Source organism: Haliaeetus albicilla, chromosome 12 (genome assembly GCF_947461875.1).
Source record: "Haliaeetus albicilla chromosome 12, bHalAlb1.1, whole genome shotgun sequence".
Taxonomy (NCBI): domain Eukaryota; kingdom Metazoa; phylum Chordata; class Aves; order Accipitriformes; family Accipitridae; genus Haliaeetus; species Haliaeetus albicilla.
This window is the reverse complement of record NC_091494.1, coordinates 24,727,177-24,746,830: the sequence shown is the minus strand read 5'-3', so window position 1 is coordinate 24,746,830 and position 19,654 is coordinate 24,727,177. Positions and strand designations below refer to the sequence as shown.

At 41.3% G+C, this 19,654-nt stretch overlaps 1 protein-coding gene across 2 annotated transcripts in view; it reads left to right on the top strand.

Moving 5' to 3' along the window:
* The window catches only part of ADAMTS17 (ADAM metallopeptidase with thrombospondin type 1 motif 17), a 198,389-nt gene that overhangs the window by 108,589 nt on the left and 70,146 nt on the right, over positions 1 to 19,654 (top strand). For both annotated transcript variants that reach the window (XM_069798522.1, XM_069798521.1), the window contains exons 11-14: positions 3,984 to 4,085; positions 5,780 to 5,925; positions 11,062 to 11,228; positions 14,440 to 14,567. In XM_069798522.1, the coding sequence (XP_069654623.1) occupies positions 3,984 to 4,085; positions 5,780 to 5,925; positions 11,062 to 11,228; positions 14,440 to 14,567 (543 nt within the window). The remainder of the gene's footprint in view (positions 1 to 3,983; positions 4,086 to 5,779; positions 5,926 to 11,061; positions 11,229 to 14,439; positions 14,568 to 19,654) is intronic.

Genomic DNA, 19,654 nt, shown 5'->3' with positions numbered 1-19,654 from the left:
CAGGACTGGTTTCTAACAGCTGTGCAGACAAGTTTTCCTATCTTCCAGGATTTTTTGAGAGTCTAAAATTTGCACCTTTATAAAAATTCCATTTTTATTTAGTTTTAATTTTTTTTTCCTGCCTGTATAAATTCCTTAAGGGTTCAGTTGAACAAACATTTCAATTTAAGAAAAAAAAATTAAATTTTTATTGAAAAATTACTTTTCAGCAGCCAACTCATTTTTTTTTATTTTATTTTGCTCTTGGAAATATTTCAGACTGGGAGCTGATCCAAAGATGACCTTTCCCTACAGACAGTTTCAACAAATCAATATTTTTCCAGTGAAAAATATCTATCATTGGAAAATCCTAACTGGCACTTTTTGAATGCTGTAGGGAATACTTTGCAGGCAGAGACCTGCTGTCTAAAAGCTGGCTGCTGAATTTACAATTACCAGTAATACAGCTCTTTTGATGGCTTCTTCTATATCAGTGTAAGCTCTGAACTGCCACTCGTATACAAGCAACTTCCTTTCAAGTCCTGCCATTTCTCACTTTGATATTTCCCCACAAAGCTGGCTATTTAACTATTAAAAAGTCAGTCACAGCGACTGGTTAGCTATAGGACTGTTTAATGGGGATTTCTGTTTGGGTTTCTATTGTAGCTGAGGAGGATATATGATCTCTTTTGAAATGAGCTATTAACATGATAATATATCTTGGGAACATACAATACCAAAGCTGATGGTTTAATCTTTGCTGGGGTATCTGAATGCTGTATTAAATACAGGGGACTGCACTAACAAGTGTTTGAGCTTTGTAGTGGTATGGCACTAGAACACAGAGCTGAAGCGCAGTTACCAGATTTTTCTGTAACTGTTTCCTGAAATATGATTGCATTTAGTATTCTGAGTCAAACACAGGGATACTATAAAAATCCTATGTTTTCCGTACCTCAAAGGTGGGAAATTTCAGAAAGGTTGGTGTTGCTAAGAGGGATTTTTCCTTTTGTTATCTCCCTATAAATATATGTGTGTGTGCGTGGCTGTGTATACATGTATGTATACACAAAAACATACATATACACACACATGTACGTGAATATTTGCACCTGCTGTATCCATAGGCTGGGCTCAGTTCTGTAGTTCTGCTGGTACAGACACACCTGTTGGAGGTTAGCTGTGCCTGTTTTTTCCCCCAGGCCATGGCTCATACCTGGGCATGTTAGCTGGCTTTATCACCTTCCACGTTCTTGTGGCCTGTGGAGAAATTCTGGTTGGCAACCAAAATTGTACAGAAAGCTGCTTCATTTTTATGACTTTCTGCTTCTACTCCTCCCCCTCCCCCCCTTCCTCCTCCCAGTTTTACATCAAAGAGGAGAATTTAACCCTGACTAATTTACATGCAGCTTAAGATCCAGGGACTTGAAGATGAAGCTTAACAAATACTGGCCTTGCATAATGAACAGATGTTTATCAATGGTGTTCATATGCATCTAGAACAACTTTAGGGATGTAGTTAATTCCATTACATCTTCAGCCAGGATGTCTTTCTGAGAGAAAGCAGAAACAGAGGGTTTCCTTCTGGAACCACGGGGCAAAATGTCTGTCTGGGTCATTCAAGAGATCAGGCTGGAGGGTCTCTCATCACATTCTGCTCTGAAGTTTTGTGGTTATATGTAAGAGAGGGGCTGAAGCCTAGAAAAGTGGAAATACTTGCTATCTGCACTGTTCATCTCTGAAGCTTCCCTTCATCTTACGTATTGGTATTCCCCAGCCACAGTTTGAAAGGAGGCATTGCTCGTAGCGCCTTCACAAGGTCACTGTCCACAATCATCGAGGGAGAGTCCAGATTGTCAGCTAATTCCTGAACCTGGCTTAACAGTAACAACATTTATAGGTCACCAATACAATTATTCGTAATGGCAAAGAAGCTGTTAGTTTAGCAAGTCTATTGTGTTCATAGACTGCATTTAATTGTGTCCTTAGCTACATGTAGCATGTCCTGCCACCGTGGCTAGAACCTTCTATGATACCTTCCACTTAGGTCTGTGACATGCTTTTAACATATCCTAACCATTTTTTAGTCCTTTTAAATCATTCATATGTGTACTCTTAATACAAAGAATAACCCATCACCTTTAGATCCCAGTGAGTTAAACCAGATGCAAGGGTACTGTAGATTTACAACTAGGAAAACAAGCATCCTCCAGAGCTGTAAGTTTGGTATTTTGGGGAAAAGCTTTTTCAGTTTAAATGGTTTATTGCCTAAATTAGTGTTCTTTCTGTAACACTTATGGACAGTTAATTGATGTACTTTTTGATTTTAGTCCTCTCCAGGGAAGGCAGGGTTTTGAGAATCTGGGAGTTGCAGTGTGGCACAAGCGATTTCTCAGTAAGGTCTGAAAATTCTGGGTTGCCAATTCTTCTGCCTCAGTATACCTATCTGTAAAACAGTATGTGATACTCTTGTGGCTAATTGGTGCTTAAGTGCTTTCAGAGCTGTGGGTAAAGCACTAATTATTCACAGTCATTTAGTCAAAATTACTAAAGTCTGATATTTTCCCATATGCTCTATTAGTTCAGGGAAAATGTCTTGAAAATTCATTGATTTAGGCTTCCCTGGTGTATTTGCTGTTGTTTGTTTGTTTGACAATGACTTTCTGTGTTGTGGTTAATACAGATGTTGCTGAATTGTGCTGTCTGCTTCTAGTTTTTGTGAATGTTCATTTGATTTAAATAGTGCAAAATCCTTTTTCCAGAAAGAAATGTGGAAATAAAACAGGATGCAGATACTGCTGCTATTTTGTTTCACTATGTTCTACATCATCACTCTTGGTATTGAGATTTCTCTCGTCTGCACCCTCTGCCGTACAGATCCAGATCTATTTTATATAGACATACCAACATGCATGTACACAAAACACACATGCACCCACAGTCTCTTACATTACGTTGTGAAAGAACCATAAGGTTGAAGCGTGTTGACTCAACTATTTAATGAGGTGCAATAAATCTTGACAAGACCAGCTGGCACTAGAGTCAGGCTTCTCATCTTTTTACCATTACATTGAAATGTGAACAATAGTGGAAAGAAATGTAACTCTTCTTTCTCTTTTTTTGGTACTCAGATCTGTAGCAGTGTATTGAAATCATCCACTTTCATAGAATGTAAAGCACAGTGGATGCTGTGGAAAATGTTAACAATGTAAAGCCCCTTTTCCTGGTACTTTTTCTCAAATTCTGAAAACGTATTGACCTGACAGATCACGCAAGTGTGGTCAGCATTAATATCCTTGCAACACACATTGGCTGAGCAGAGCAGCAATGTTGAGTAATGATACCCAGAATGTGTTTCAAGTCTGGTAGCGAGATGTGCCATACCTCTTGCTGCGCTTGCCCTCACATCTCACTTTTCACCTTCTCTAGCACATTGGTCTCTAGCAGCTACTTCTCACCACCAAACCGTTACTAATTTTGCCTCTGCCTGTCGCCAAGCTCCTCTTCTGCTGCATGGCACACCATGAAATCCTTTCCTGTTTCTCGTTCTGCCTTAAGATCTTCTTCTCTCAAGAGGCATTGCTGGCTGATTATAGCTACCACCAGGTCCAGCAGGGCTGACTGTGTTACTTGAGTAACTTTTTAAAAAATACAAGTAATTGAGCAGCTTGGACATCTAAGCATGTGGCATGGTTCCAAAGCACCCATCTTGGCCTCCCATATAGGATTCTTTTTTAATGGCCCAGATTTATTTTTGTGAAAAGAAATCTGTTTAAAAAATGCACTTCTTGTTTTGGGTGGGTTTTGTTCCTGACAATGGCATCCATCAATCGCTTTTATGTTTCCAACCCCACCACTTAATGCCAATCTATCCTTAAAAATTAATTGCTCCCAAACCAACTAGATGCTTCTGGTTTCACTTGAGAAAGACTGCCTGAGCTTTGAAGTGTATCCCATAATGATAGCTGACATCTCCAAAAGTAATAACTACTTTGTGATTACAGCATTTGATGTGTGCTGGGCTCTGGTGCCTGGTGGAAGGAGATACATCCTGTAAAACAAAGTTGGACCCCCCTCTGGATGGCACTGAATGTGGTGCAGACAAGGTAATCAAAATGCTCAGTAGCAGTCACTTTGTTTTTTCCAGCATTGTCTGTGGAATAATGTTTCCAAGATGTTCAGTATTTGCCATAAACCCATATTTTATACTGATTCTGTTACAGAAACTGCTCAATTAACAGCTGGATTGGGTTAAGTCTTTCTGATTTTGTTACATGTATTCAGTAGCCTCTGGAGACCTCAGTAGTCAAGTTCTTGTGGTCTAGGCATTCTACAAACACTGCAGGAAAACCCCTGCCTCAGTCTGCTAAGTGCACAGACTGAGTACCCTGCGAGTCATATTAGGCAGTAGCTCACTCCTGTCACTTCTGTTCATTGCTGCCAGTGGTGTTTCATGAGTGAGCGTTCTTTCAGTGTAAGCTAAGGTAGTAGTGTTCTTGGCTATATTTGAGGTAGAAAGTGTGGAGAGAATTTAGGCTGACATTTGGGGAGTGGAGAAAGACGGTGAAAGAAAAAGAAGCTACTTTAAAACATTATAGTTTCTAAAAGTAGCTCAAAATGTGTTGAGCTCAAATTCAGCGATGTTATATTTGAAGTATCATTTGCTGTACTGTATGTATATACTCAGATGATTAAGGCATATGTGGACTTTCTAGAGTCCAGGTTGATGTAGAAAATTGTTACAAGAAACACAAGATAAATTCTCGGATTAGTGGATCTCCTTCCAGTGAAAATCACCATTCCAGTAACTGGCTTCAGTGCTGTAAGGGTGAGAATTACTGAGACTCAGCTGCTGCCTCCCAGCTGACCTAGAGTGTGAACAGAATTTGATTCAGGTGAACATGTTTAACCTCTGAGATTGGCTGTGCTAGGTGCTATGTGGTTCACAAATGTATGTGGTTGATTCTCCCAGTGCAGCTGCTAACTTCTTAGGCTACAAAGAAACTTGACTGGTTTCATAACTGCTAGCCCCATACTTACTGGTTTTGGATTCTAATATTTTTTGTATGTTGTATGGTTGGGAAGGTAAGAAAGGGTAAAATTAAAAAGTTTATTGCTAAAATCAAAGATGAGAGACCTTTTCTTTGCTTCCAAATAAAGATAAACAATGACAGGAAAAGCTGGGTCCTGGAAAGCATGACAAGGAACCTGAGACAGAGTATTTTTAGATATATGTTTTTCTAACTACAGGAGTCCTGGTGATTCTTTTGTAAGACTTCTTAGCAGTGCTTACTGTATCATATCCTGGACAGAGCAGAATAGGCCAAGTTTGCTTCTTGGTCAGGAGCCAGGGCAACCTATTAGAATCAAAGGTTGTTTGGGGTTTTAGCCAAGTTAGGTCCAAAATACCTCAATTATTTTGTACATACTGGGAATACTGCTGATGAAGACATTGCTTTGGGCTATAATTTCTTGGACTCAGTTTCTGTGAAGAGTGTGGCTTTAACTCTTAGCACTTAGATTATTATCTGCTTTATAAAGCAAGGGGCTCAATTCTGTGACTATTTTTTTTAATGAGAGAACTTCCTTCAGGGGTTTGTTGAGGGTGACACTTAAATTTCTATGTTTCACTTGTCCCTTTCACCTCCTCCCACCTCCACCTCACTGAAGCCTTGAATCTCTAGAAACTTAAACATGGGCTTGTTGTAATCTCTCAGGCATCCTTTTAAGTCCACCTGTGCAGGAATGTTTGCAAGATCAGGGCTTCTTTCCAGCCTGTGCTAACACAATTGCATTTCAGTGGTGCCGAGCTGGGGAGTGTGTCAGTAAAACTCCCATCCCTGAGCACGTTGATGGAGACTGGAGCATGTGGAGTCAGTGGAGTATGTGCAGCCGGACATGTGGCACAGGAGTGCGGTTCAGACAGCGGAAATGCGACAATCCCCCGTAAGTCTTAACATCATGCTGATTTCTTTTTGCATGTAGGACATGAGAGGTTTCATATTCACAAGCAGCAAGGACCGGGTCAAAATCCTGGAGTGACTCGGAGTGAAGTAGGTTCTGTGGAAGTGGCTTGAAGGGTTACTGTTGGAAGTGCCCCAGTGCAACAATTCAAACATAGATACAATTGAATTAAAAACGTGCAGTTTGGCAGAAAAAAATGATACTGTATTTCCTCTCCAGCACTGCAGTCAATGAGGAGGAGTTGATCTTGATCTACAGACCAAACTGAGCCAGTATGTCTTAGAGATCAGTTTTGCAGGGAGTGCTGGCTCTGGGCTTGGGAAGTGAAAGAGTGGCTGACAGTGGTCCTAGTGTCATATAGCTGTGTTGGTAAAGCACCTTGAGATATACTGTACATCAAGATGTGCTGCATATGAAAAGGAAAGTTCTGCACAGAGAGTGCAGTGGGTGCTGTTTAGCTCCTGCACAGTGACTACAAATAAGCCTATGATCTCTGCGTGGGCTTGGATTTTTTTCTGATTCAGGAAGAAATGTAAGTGTTATCATCTCCCATGTGCCATCCTTCATCCTTCAGATCAATTGAAGCACATCTGGAAGTCTTTTCTTCTTATGGGAGGCCTGAACAGGTTACCATGGTGGTCATTTAACTGACCACCCCTGTTTGTGTGCATTATAGCTTCTGAGATGAGTGAGGGTGTTCACAATCTTGAGAGCAGCCCTCCAAGTTTTGTATCTCTAACTTTATTCATATTTTAAGGTTTTCACCACAAAGCACAGGAAACTTTTAAAATAGGGGCTGAAATTCTGGCTAGCAACATAGTCACTTTGAAGACTGATGATGGATAGGCACACAGTGGCTGCTGCTGAGCTGTATTCATGTGAAAGGGATATTTTTGTTTATTCCTCTCATTAAATAATGCTGAACTGCAATTGCATGTCTATAATGTCAAGGCTTGATTTTTACCAGCTCATTTCCCTGAACAAGGAACTGAGCTGATTTCTTTGCTGTCAGCTACAAAAAGTCTCTTTAACCACAGTGCTGACCAAACCTAAATCCATTCATCATCATTCCTTAAATTACAGGAAATGCTCCCTCCAAGATTGCACACTGATTTTAAAATTCTCTTGCTCATATACATTCTTGGCTGGGAATGCACACGTGATCTTCTTTTACTTCAAATACCTGGCATCAGTCCACTTCTGCAGCTGGTTTATTCACTGTCCAAAAATATTGGCTAAGGGATTTATCTTTTATTTTATATATATTTGGTCTTGGGATTTTTTTTTTTTAACTGAGGTCTCTATTCCTGCCAGCTGACTTTTGAGCCTGTGGGACTATCAGTATTTTTAAACCAGTTGCTTCACTGTTTGACTTTGTTTTTTTCTCTCTATAATTTCTCTGAGTATTTGCATGCATTGCCTCCAAATGATTGTAAGGCAGTGTGTCATGAGCCAGTTTGCACATGTAGACTTTTGAGTTGTACTGCATCGTGTTCTTGTCTAGGCTTTGGACTATTGTTATACAGTGGGATTGAAGAGAAAACCACTGGCTTAAACAGAACACCAGAATGAGATCTCCACCCCTTCTCCAGTCCCCTCTTGTCATGTAAAAGGGTCACAGTAGTATAAATGGGCTTTGATTTCTTCAGTTCCATTAGTGGGTGTATTCTCTTGGCATAAATACAGTGGAAGATGGCCGTGAAGTTGTCTACCAGGAGATCTCGCACGGTCACTGTTTCAGGCATGTGTCATTGATTGAATTATACTGTTTATTGGAAATCCCAGGCAGTGCTAGAGCCCATATTATACTGGGCTTGGGACCTGGGATTACAAGGGTCTTTTCCTTTGGATTCTTTGGCAGAATGTGATAGAGATGATGCCCAAAATCTTGGCCTCAGCATTTGGAGAGGTGGAAGGGACACAAAGATGAAGCTGCAAAAATGGAGTGAAGCAGGAAAAGAAAGGTGTATGAACAAGTGCTAGGTAACTGTGGGAGACCAGAGAGAGTGACTGTCATTGGTTTTCTTCATCTTGCATGATGAAAACCCTCAGTATCCTGTTTAAATGTGCCAATAGGCCTGTAATACTGAAATACTATTACATAGGTAGTTAAGTAAAAGATTAGTCAATAATTCCGCATTCCCTACCCAAACAGTAACAGAGCAGAACATAATCGGCATGGCAGAGCTATGTCTTGTCCATTTCTCTGACTGCCTGTCCATGTCCGTTTATCTGGTTGTTCCTGAACCCCTTGAATAGATGCTGTATATTCTACTAGTGTTTTACTAGAATTAGTTTAGCAGAAAGCAACAACATACTGTGAAATAAAGTATGATGCTGTTGGACAGAGGGGAGCTGAGGCAGGAAGATCTTGTTGGGTATATTGGTTTTTGCTGGATTACTGGGAGTAGAAACATCCCCCAGATCTGTGGGATGCTGTGTTGTTTTGTGGCTGATGAGATGAGTGCATCCAACTCTTTAAATTTGGGAGAAACTACATCAGGAGGAGGCAGTTCACTTTACTCCTTAATTACAAAGGCAAGACAACTCACGCTGCTGAAGAGCTGAGCAGAGGAGAGCAGGCCAAAAGGCACTATGTTCTTGCAGCTCCCACTGACTGGGAGTGGTGGGTGCTCAGGAAGTCTCTGTCTCCTAATGGATTTGGCTATTACTTTGGTATTGCCAGTGACCATTATTACCAACAGTGAGAGCTGCTTGCTTCCAGTCTGCATTGGCAAACTCATAGAAAGTCCCTCACAAGTTAATGACATCTCAAGATTAAAGCCAAAGCAACTGCTGATGAACACAGTAAATAGTAGTCCTGCTGTGTCTCCTGTTCCATGGCCATCAGCTTGATACCCTGCTCTCAAGAGAGTGCTCTGTTACTCTTTGGGTATTCTGACTGCTTTCTTTTTTTTTTTTTTTTTTTCCCTTCATTTTCCTGTGCATGTACATGCAAACACGCACAGAGTCACTTACGTTCAATGACTACATCTCTTTTGTTGTAACCAGAGATGGTGCTGAAACCAAAGTTCCTGTATCTAAAGTCTTTATGTAAGTGCAGGGTTCATGTGCAAAGAAGCCTGTGTCATGCTTCTAGTCATCTGGACTGAGTGTCTGTCTCATCCAGTCTAATGCAGCAGACAGAATCCTCCCGAAAGATTTCTGGGTTAGCCTCAGCACATCTGCTGCCTTGCACGTATCCATGGCAGAAAAGAGGTGTTAGCAGTGCAAGCAGGCTTTTGTTCTTCTGTTTTGTTCTCACTGTTCTTCTGGTGACTCTCTGTGATGTTACAGTGTCATTGGAGATCAGCATTTCCATTAAAAAAAAAACCAAACCCAAAACACTCTGGGATTAATGGAGCTACTGTAAAAATTTGATCTAGGCTGAAATTCGGTGTAAAGCTTTTCTGTGCAGAATCACGTTTCTGTTGCACCAAATGCTGAATTGATCAAGTCCAGAACAGCCAGGAAATCAAAGACCCAGTCCTGCAGCCAGTGTGTAAATGAACAGGGCAACTCTTGCTAGGACCACTTACACAGATAAATGATATACAGTGAGGGCCTTGGTTTCTAATTAGCTGAGTGATATAGCCTGATGTTCATTGGTCTTCTGGGAGGGAGGGGGGAAGAAGCTTTTGGAATGAACTGTCATACTGCTAAAATCTGGAATTTGGCTGGAGTTGCTTTTTATAGCCATCTGTTAAAGAAAGGTAAGAACATTACTTTATCCGTCTTTGCTGATTACAGCTGGGGAGATAGGTGTGTGACAAATTCAGGAGAATATGAGCAAGTAGCAAAAGAAATTATCTGTTAGGATGGCTAAGTCTTTTGCTTACTTGGGTTTTTTGTTTGTGTTTTGTTTTGCAAAGAAAATATAGGCTATTGTTGAGAGTTTGAGTTTTCCTTCTTTAGGGAATCATAAATAAGAATAAATAGATTTTGCAGGTGCTTAATCCTGATGTTGGATTAGTGGCCTTTCCTGCATGTTTAAAAAACAAATGTGTAAAATGGCATGGTTTTCATGGATGGAGTTTATCTGCTGCACAGATTTGTTTCTGGACACCCTACTTATGGCACAGGTTATAGCTACTTCTATGTTATTTTCTTTTCAAACTGCTGAAGGCAGAACCTTAGAGGACATGTGCTGAAGAGATGTTTGCTGTCTCTCCATTGTTAAGAGTGTTTGAAGCAGGGTCAAAGCAAATGGTGAGAAGAGAAAGGTGAAATATTTTGGGTTGCCTGCCTCTGCCTTGGGTATTTGGTGTGATCCTGAGCACAGTAACATAACCTTGGTGCCTCTAGGTTCCCCATTAAGAATGTAAATACTTAACTTTGGTATTTGTGATGGAACCACAGATTATCTTCTGAACTGCCTGACTGTGCAAATATAAATAATACTTAGACTTTAGGTGTCATGCTCAGCGCACCTTCCAAAGCCTAACCCTCACAAGTCACCATCAGTTAAGGAACTTGTCCCAGGTCACAGGAAGAGTTAGTTAGAGCTCAGGCCTGATGTCACAGTAGAACCCAAAGTTTGGGAGTGCCTTACTTCAAGTCCTGTTCTGAAACTCCTGGTACACATACACACATTCTCTTCACTCTTTCTCAGTCATTTACCTGCTCCATCTGAAAACAGGCTAGGACAGGAATGAATTGCTATTGAAGTCAAAGAAGAAATTTAGATCAGCAGTGCAAAATTAGTCACATCCCTTGGTTTGTGACCAGAATACAAACAGTTAAACACTCTGTATCTTCTAAGAAGGCTGCTTAGTGCTCACAGGTGAGTAGCATTTTGGATTACCTCTTATCTGAGGTGTGCAATGTGTAAGCAGCTCCTGTTTATTGATCTGTGTGTAGGTTACTACAAAAGAACATGCTTCTGGAGTACTCCAGAGCATCTGTTATAATAAGCCAATTATAGATCCAGAATGGAACTTGAATAATTTTCTGTCAGAGCCACTGAGAGCAGGATTTGCCCTCCAGCAAGGAACATCTGAGAGGAAGGATCCTTCCTGCTATTTCAAGAGTTGCCTTGGACAGGGAAAATTAGGTGAAGGTGTGCCTGTAAGAAGCTGTGCTGTTCCTGCTGACCCTGGTTTGTCTTACCTGCGACAGCCCGGGGCCAGGCGGGAAGAACTGCCGGGGAGCCAGTGTGGAGCACACTGTGTGTGAGAACTTGCCCTGCCCTAAAGGTGTGCCAAGCTTCAGGGACCAACAGTGCCAGGCCCATGACAGATACACCAACAAAAAGAAAAGCCTCCTGACAGCTGTCATCGTTGATGGTAAGTTTTTTCATCTTCCTCTGTAATTCCTTTCTGTTCTTTCACTGCAGCTTCCCAACCCATCTTGATTTCATCTGCAATACTCCCATTTGTTGGTGGGAAGGCTACAGTATGTTCCCCTTAGCTCGAGCTGAAAGACTAAGTACAATTAGTTGTTCTTGGTGCTGCCCTGCTATCCTTTTAGCATTCTTAACAAAGATAGAGCTGTCAGTTCTTCACTCATCTTTTTGTAATGCTGGGGGAGAAGTGCCTTAACTTGATTCCCAGTCTGAACACGCAGGTATTTGGGAATGGAAATTTAAACATTAGAAAGTTCAAAATAATTTGGAACTGAAAAAAAGAAGGATTCCCTGGGACATTTTGGATGTGTTAATTCTGGGCATTTCAGTATGATTGCCTATCCTACCTACATTCTTTTAATGCTTCCTTTGCTGGATCTTGCTGTTCATCTGCTATTCAACCAGATGTTGGGGGGATATGAAAAAGGATCATAATAATGTCCTTTCTGCAGGAACAAACATCTTTCACTGCACTCTGCTGAAAAACAGATAAGGCTAGTTTCATTTGGTCATCTTGAAGACATGCTTGAACAGGGGAGGGTGGTGTTGGAACTGATACCAGAAGACCAGACACTGGATAAGCCCTTTCCTGTGCTAGCACTGACAAATTTGGTCTGACACCAGGACAAGCGTACAGACAGCATTTCAGTTCCCATAGCAGACCGTCCAAGAGCACAATTCCTTCAGATGCCCCAGGAGACAGGCTAGTTTTGCTTGTTGTTCCCCTCTTCCCGGCTCCCCAGGTAGTTTCGCTGCATGAATGTATACTGCAGAGCTAATTCCCTGACTAATTTCAGTCACAGAAAACTCTCCCAGTTTTTTCCAGGAGTGAGCTGTTTTACTCCTTTCTCCATTTCCTATCATGAACTATGGGTTGCTGAGGGATCTGTAAACAGGAGAGAAAAGAAAAAAACCCAGGTGATTCAGTGATCTTCTCTGATCAGTGCTGCTAGAATTAATAGCATATTGCAGTGGGAACTTCATTCGGCCACAGAAAGGGAATATGCCATTTTTTGGCCACCTGAAGACTGAACAAGCTATTGCTAAAAGATAGTAGCTAACATTGTTCCTACTGTCTAGCAAAGCCTCACTCACCTGAGCCATGTTGCCCCAGTTTCCATGAATGCAAATTAGAAACCTCTCTTGCCCTGTTGCAGATCTCACAGCTGCAGAAAGAGAGGCTGTCCAGAGGCAGGCAGACTAGCAGTTTCCTGCACAAGCTGCACTTTCAACAGCTTTCCCAGCTCCTCTGTTCATTCTGCAAATGAAATAAAAATCCAGCCTCTGTGAATTTGCTTTGCATCAGACACATGGCAGGGAGTTTGAACATCCACAGAAAATGCCTGTAGTTCCTCTGTCAAGCAAGACAGATGGACAGAGGGCAGCTCAGCTTCACATCTCAATATCACTGTTTCTTGAAGCGTGTTAGAGCACCCATGCAATGTTCTCGAGTACCTTTTTCCAGCATATCAAAGCATGACACCCAGAAGCATTTAAATAGACACAGATCCAAATCAACCTCGAGCTAATCTCCACTGTGCTTGAACTCTACTTACATGTATTAGTCAGGTGGGAGCTGACTGCAGGTTTTTGATTGCACTGGAAACTTAGAAAAGTTTAGCCACTTAGCTTAATGTATTGGCAAGCCTTCTCTCTTTCATCTGATGAGCGGAGTTACTTGACTATCCAGAACAAAACATGTTTCCATTTGAATGTCTATAGGTTCTTCCTTGGATCAAGTCCATGAGTAGCAGAGTCAGCTCCAAAGGAAAAACATTACATTGCCTAAATATCTGTTACTTAAACATATGGCAAATGCAGTCAGCAAACCCTGTCAGCTGTATGCTGCCAGTTAATAATACAAATATTTGAAAAAGCTTTTTTACCTAACTCCTCTAGTTAAACACAATAGTAGCTTTTCTAAAGTGAGGTCTAAATATATAATATAACAATTGCCATTAACATGGATGAAAAATGCAACTTTACTGATGCATTTCAAATCAGTTTGGAGGTTCTTTCTCTAGATATTCTAGCAGCATAGTTACTGACAGAAATATTGATAGGACCACAAATATCAGTTTAAGGAAATAGCAGGTAACATGTATGCAAGAATGCTTTAAATTTATGTATACAAGTGTTCTTACTGGCAAACTGATGCAAAAAGTCAGTCCATCAAGTGTAGAAATGGACTGGAGAACCTGCTCTTCTAAAATCACTGGCTGTAGTGTCCTAGTTTCAGCTGGGATAGAGTTAACTGTCTTCCTAATAGCTGGTATGGTGCTATGTTTTGAGTTCAGTATGTGAAAAATGTTGGTAACACTGACGTTTTCAGTTGTTGCTCAGTAGTGTTTAGACTAAAGTCAAGGATTTTTCAGCTTCTCATGCCCAGCCAGCGAGAAAGCTGGAGGGGCACAAGAAGTTGGCACAGGACACAGCCAGGGCACCTGATCCAAACTGGCCAACAGGGTATTCCATACCATGGGATGTCCCATCTAGTATAGGAACTGGGAAGTGGGGGCAGGGAATCACCGCTCCGGGACTAACTGGGTGTCAATCAGCGGGTGGTGAGCAATTGCACTGTGCATCATTTGTACATTCCAATCCTTTTATTACTACTGTTGTCATTTTATTAGTGTTATCATTATCATTATTAGTTTCTTCTTTTCTGTTCTATTAAACCATTCTTTTCTCAACCCACGCGTTTTACTTCTTTTCCAATTTTCTCCCCCATCCCACTGGGTGGCGGGGGAGTGAGTGAGCAGCTGCGTGGTGCTTAGTTGCTGACTGGGGTTAAACCACGACACTAGCCTGAATTTAGTCTGAGATGCTCACACAGTGACTTGGTCATTCATATCAGGCTGCTGAATCTTCCCTGTAATGAACATATTCTGTCCAAAAACAGGTACGTAGAAGCGTACTGACTAAATGGTTTTCTGTGTCTTAAAAAATCTCATCAATGTAACCCTTTGAATATTGATATTTTAAAATGGGGAAATGACAGGCCTTAAATTGAAAGGTTCATGTTCCTTTAAAGATGAGAATATCAACAGATACCTTTCCAAATCAATTAATGTAGAGACTGCATCACCATTGCCTCAAACACTTGTTTGTCCTGTTCCTAAAGGCAGTTGCTTTTGTATTTCTTTTCCCAGATAAACCATGTGAGCTCTTCTGCTCTCCATTGGGAAAGGATTCCCCCATGCTGGTGGCAGACAGAGTCCTCGATGGTACTCCATGTGGGCCTTACGAGACCGACCTCTGTGTACACGGCAAGTGCCAGGTGGAGTGACTTTCTCTTGTTTTATTTCTAGTGTTATGTGTAGTCTGGGGCAGCTGTATGTATCCTAGAAGAACACGCATCCATGTGGGTGGCTGGGAGGCTGTCTCTGAGGTGAAAGGGCAACCCTATTTTATAAGATCCATTACAAGCGCTCCACAGCCCTGTGTCTTGGTCTAAGAACTATGATAAATGCCCGAGGTATGAGATTATTACTGAACAGCTGGGAATGTTCAATGATCACATTTGCATGTGTGTAGTCATCACATGGCTTGGGTGGGAAGGGACTTCTGTGAGGGGAGCAGATGGGAGTGGAAATCTGGCTTGCTTAACTGCTCCGTTTTGGCTAATAGAGGAATCACTGAAAAAAACAGTGATGCTGCAAACTGGATTACAAATTGTCACTAGCCTGTTACAGAAGTTACATTGCCAGCATCATAATGCTTTTCAGGTTTACCTGGTTCCTGCCTAGAAATATTGAAGAAGCTTTTCAATACCAGTTGCTCCTTGGCTTCTGCAGCTGCATGAGCCAGTAGCTTCCCCTGTGTGATTTTTGTTGGCTGTATTGCTATGTAATGCCAAGGTGAGTTACTGTAGGGGCCCATCAAAACAGTTTGAAAGGCCTGTTTCCCTTGCAGTAAGAAAAGGTTCCCTTCCTCCCACAAACTAGGTTTTAAAGCTCTACACAATAAAGAATACAGGTTTAAAGGAGCAGATCCTGCAGCCCAGAGCACAGCCCAAGCCAGTTTTCTTCTGCCTCTCATCTGCATTGTCTTGCTTGGGTCACATAAAGAGCAAACCAGAGAGAATGTAGGGTAGGCTTCCTTCTGCTGTACTGCAGTGGGACAGTTAATGTCCCCTTGGCTGTCCCTGGATGGACTGGCCAAACCCTGAACATGCTTGTTTCCTTCTGTCTCTGATCAGACAAGTAGAGAATGGAAATGCAGATGACTGTTCAAGAGTCTTTGGATTTGATTCCCTTTTCCTGGAGTAAAGGTGTGATGGCCTATACCATTGCAATGACGATTACTTCTCTAGCCAAATTACATATGGAACCAAAATTAGGTGTGGGAGATCTTTGTTACACAACTGTTCATGGTTTGCTGGGCAGTGAGACAGTTCATAACGCAGTACATTGAATGCTTAGGGAGGCCATCTCTTAGAGCTGCTATTTCAGATTCCTTGAAAACTTAGTGGAGTTGTGTAGACCCCTACTAACTGGAGATTTAAGGTTTGGACAAGGGAAGGGAGAGAAGAAAGTGTCTATTTAAAGATCATAAATTACAGGAAGTCATTTGGAATGGGTGCTCCTAGCAATGAGTTGCAGTTGGATTCAAGTCATTTGCCACAGACACTATGTCAGGGCAGACAGACACTTAGTGGTTTTTCTCTCTCCTAATCATGTAGCATGTGTTCAAAATTTGCTGCATACACGTTAGTGATATGAAAGACACTTTAGTTGGCTATGCAACCTTGCCAGTGCTGGATTCTTCCTGGCAGTTCTTCCTCTAAGTTTATCCTCATCTAGATTTGTATCATATGCTAGGAGTCCCTCTTTTCAGTATTAACCAGCCTGTTGTATCCATCAGAACAGCTTTCTAGCATCACCCTTTACTTCCACTAACTTCAGTGGAGATATGCTGGTTTGCCCTGGGGGCACAAGACACACCAAATTTGGCATTATTTCTGTTTTCGGTGAGTGGTGATTAAGAACTACCAATTTTTATTGCTTTGAGCCTTCCAGGCAGGGAGATAGATGAACACAATCAATATTCACCTGGGTATAAGAGAGGTTTTGGGGGCATAATGCAGCTTTACTAATAGCAATGTGACGAGATAAGTGAAAAATCTTTGTCCGGATTGAATTTTGCACTGCTGCAGGAGACACTTCCCACTGTTTCCTGCCAAATGCTGCTGAAGAGGCGTTTTTAATGCAGTCCTTCTAATTTATTCAGATGAAGAATCTAAACAGCAGGTTGCTAGAGAGCCAGCATGAGTTTGATTCTTTTTATGCTCTTTAATACAAAGTGCCTTGCATAGAGTCAGGTTCATGGTGCATCCCAAGTTACTTAATTTTTCCCTGTTTTCAGCTGTATCTGAAAAAAACCTAAAAAATCCATTAATAAACTTTTATAGTAAGGCCAGCTGTGCATCTCCAGCTGTCTGCTGTTGACCATTACACTGGGCTGGCCAGCTTTAGTGCTCCAAACATTCAGATCAGCCACAAATGGTACATCAGACATTATGGCAATGTACGTTTTCTTCTTCCAGTGAGAGGCAGTAGCCAGCTCCCCTCCAAATGAAAACCTTTATGAGCACAGAGCTTTGGAGGTACATCATGAAAAGCAAATTGCACTCTAAGTTGGGTGCAACTGCCTTTAACTATGTAAAGAGGTGATGACAGCTGCAGAACATTCAGTCCATTTGCATGTGGCTGAGGGAAAATGCAAAATGATCAATTCAAGCCGAGCAGATTTGAAAGCCTTGTGAACTCATTTATAATACTCTTCTGCCTTATATGCAGTTTAGCGCTGAGAATTGCCATATGTGTCAGTGTACCCCATTTGCCGCAGATACTTGTCTAACTAGCTGCCTATTAAACAAATTTAATTGGCATATTTATTTAATTACTCTTCTCCTTATTCCTTTACCCAGTGTAGACAAAGCCTGGCAACAAGCATTGCAGGGGGCCTGGAGAAGAGAATAAGTGCTGAAATCAGAGGGTGGTATTACTGTTATTTATTTTCTTGTGTATTCCTTCTAGTTCAAGTCTCTCAAAGGCAGGAATGACACATTGCCAGTGTAACAGACAAATTAGCAGTAACCATTGCCTGTGAACATCTAGTCAAGAAAATGTAATAGCTCTTTCCCCTTCAGCAGTAGATGCTCTTAAATGAAACTCATGCATCATTGTTCCATGGTGAATGAATGTAGATGAATATGGCAAAGAAAAAAGCTGTTCTTGCAAGTGGGGGGGGGGGGGGGGGGTGAGAAGGCAAGCAGGAAAAAATATCCTAACTGCATTTGGACACTACGGGAGGAGAGTTTTCCTTCACTTGTACTTTGTGAACTTGCTAGTTTCATTTTAAAAAGCCGTGAGCTGAGCTCCAGTCTAAACAGTGTGAATGAAGCCTTTTGGTGTCAGCCTCACTATCCCTGAAGCAAAATCTTCATAAGCAGCAGCATCCCTGTATTTATCACTTACACCTGAAGGCAGCTGGAGTAAATAAACCTGGTTAACACTTCGGTCATGCATAGAAGCACCAGAGAGGAAAGTCAGCCCTAAATTTAGCATAGGGGTTCATGAGTCACCTAGACTTTTTTAATCTTACTCCTTGCCTTTGAGACAAATCATAAGGCCTTCATTCAATCTTGTCCTGTCCTTGTTTATTAGAGTTGTTTTTGATGCTGAACATTTCATTCTTGATAGTGATAGAATTTTGCCAGAATGAGGATGAAATGAAAGCTATTTAAGAGCTTCAGGAGTTGGTCTCAAAAATTGAAGGGAGTTTTATAAAGTTATGCCTTTAGAAGAAACATTGTAGAGTAATGACAAACGCACTTATCCTTACCATCTTCTGAGCAAACTAGATGCCTTGTTCAATGTGTATATAGGTCTTTGACCTTTTCTTCTTGAAATGCACATAGTCTCCTAGCAAGGAGAATTTCTTTTCTCCTGAGATTTTTCAGAGACAAAATATCCATAGCAAGCTGGAGAACAAGAGCAGTCTGATGCATCTGAGGAGGAGGAGGGTGAGTGCCCATCTAGTCTTTGCAGCCTGTCCCTCACCTGCTTCTACCGTTTGCTTTCTCTAGCATGAACATAGCGGTCATGGAGTAGGGCAGTGCAACCTGCAACTCAGATTGCTTTTATCTTCTCATATTTCTCTTCAAGTGACAAGTGGCTTTCAAAGAGAAGATTCCCCAAGGGTTTTGTTCTTCCTCAAGACTGTTCAGTGTGTATTTCATGAGTCAACATTCATGGAAGCAGTGCACTTTCTAACCTCTTACAGTTCTTTACTCTGTTTGTGCTGCTAATGTTAATAGAAAACTGCTGGCAGAAGTAGAGCTAAAAAAGGTGTCACATGTCATACAGCAGTGGTGTGGGGAGAAGACAAGCTGCTCAGCCGACTGTTATGATGCACATGACTTTGTGCTGGCTTTTCTCAAAGGAGGATTAGTCTGAGACTCATGATAGCATGAGAACTTTCCAGTGGGGGCTACAGGTTGTACTTCAGCAGGTAATCTAAGGTCTCTTTGAAAAGACAGACCTCCTGTATAGCGGAACCAGGCTAGAGATCAAGGGCAGTCTTTGCCGTGATTTAATAATTTAAGAGGTGAGGAGGTTTTGGCTCTATCTACAGTTTTCTTATGAATGTTTTGTCATGTCATGCCTACTTTTAACTTGCTGGTGAATCCCCAGTACACTCAATGATGACAAGCCACACATTAGGCTGTCCTGGAACAATAAAAATATTATAGAATGACTTCCAAAAGCAATTGTCATACTGTATGAAAGGAGAGCACAAATTTGAAAACTGACACATTTTCAGAAATAGTTTTTGCTAATTGGATAGGCAGAGTGTCAGGAGAGGACTACAGGTGGCAGAGGATAAATTGCAGTTGTCTACTGGACCTGTTGCTGGCAAACACTTTTCTGAGTAATCAGTACCCAATTTTTGCATTTGATTGATGCATGCAGTTCTGGCTTTGCATCATCACTTGAGTATTTTCCATGTATTATTCATATTCCTGCATTACAAACTGTGGTACAAGATGTTCCAGACTGGGTAGCTTGTCTCCATAGAACAGCTTGGCTTAGCACTGTACTTTGATAAATTATTTAGTGTATGTGCACAAAATCCAGAAAGATTGTTTGAACTACAGCAACCTGTTGTATAATTGCCTTTTTTTTCAATTTCTGGGTCTGTAGCATTTTCTGTAATCTGAGGCCTAAAAAGAGTATTGGGGCTTTTGGTGAGTAAGGCATAGAGACAAGAAACAAGACTTTGTTGATATCTTACTACTTTTTTAGTGTACTTTACAGTGGCAAATGAAAAAAAAAATCCTGCTGTTTCCCCCTATTTTTC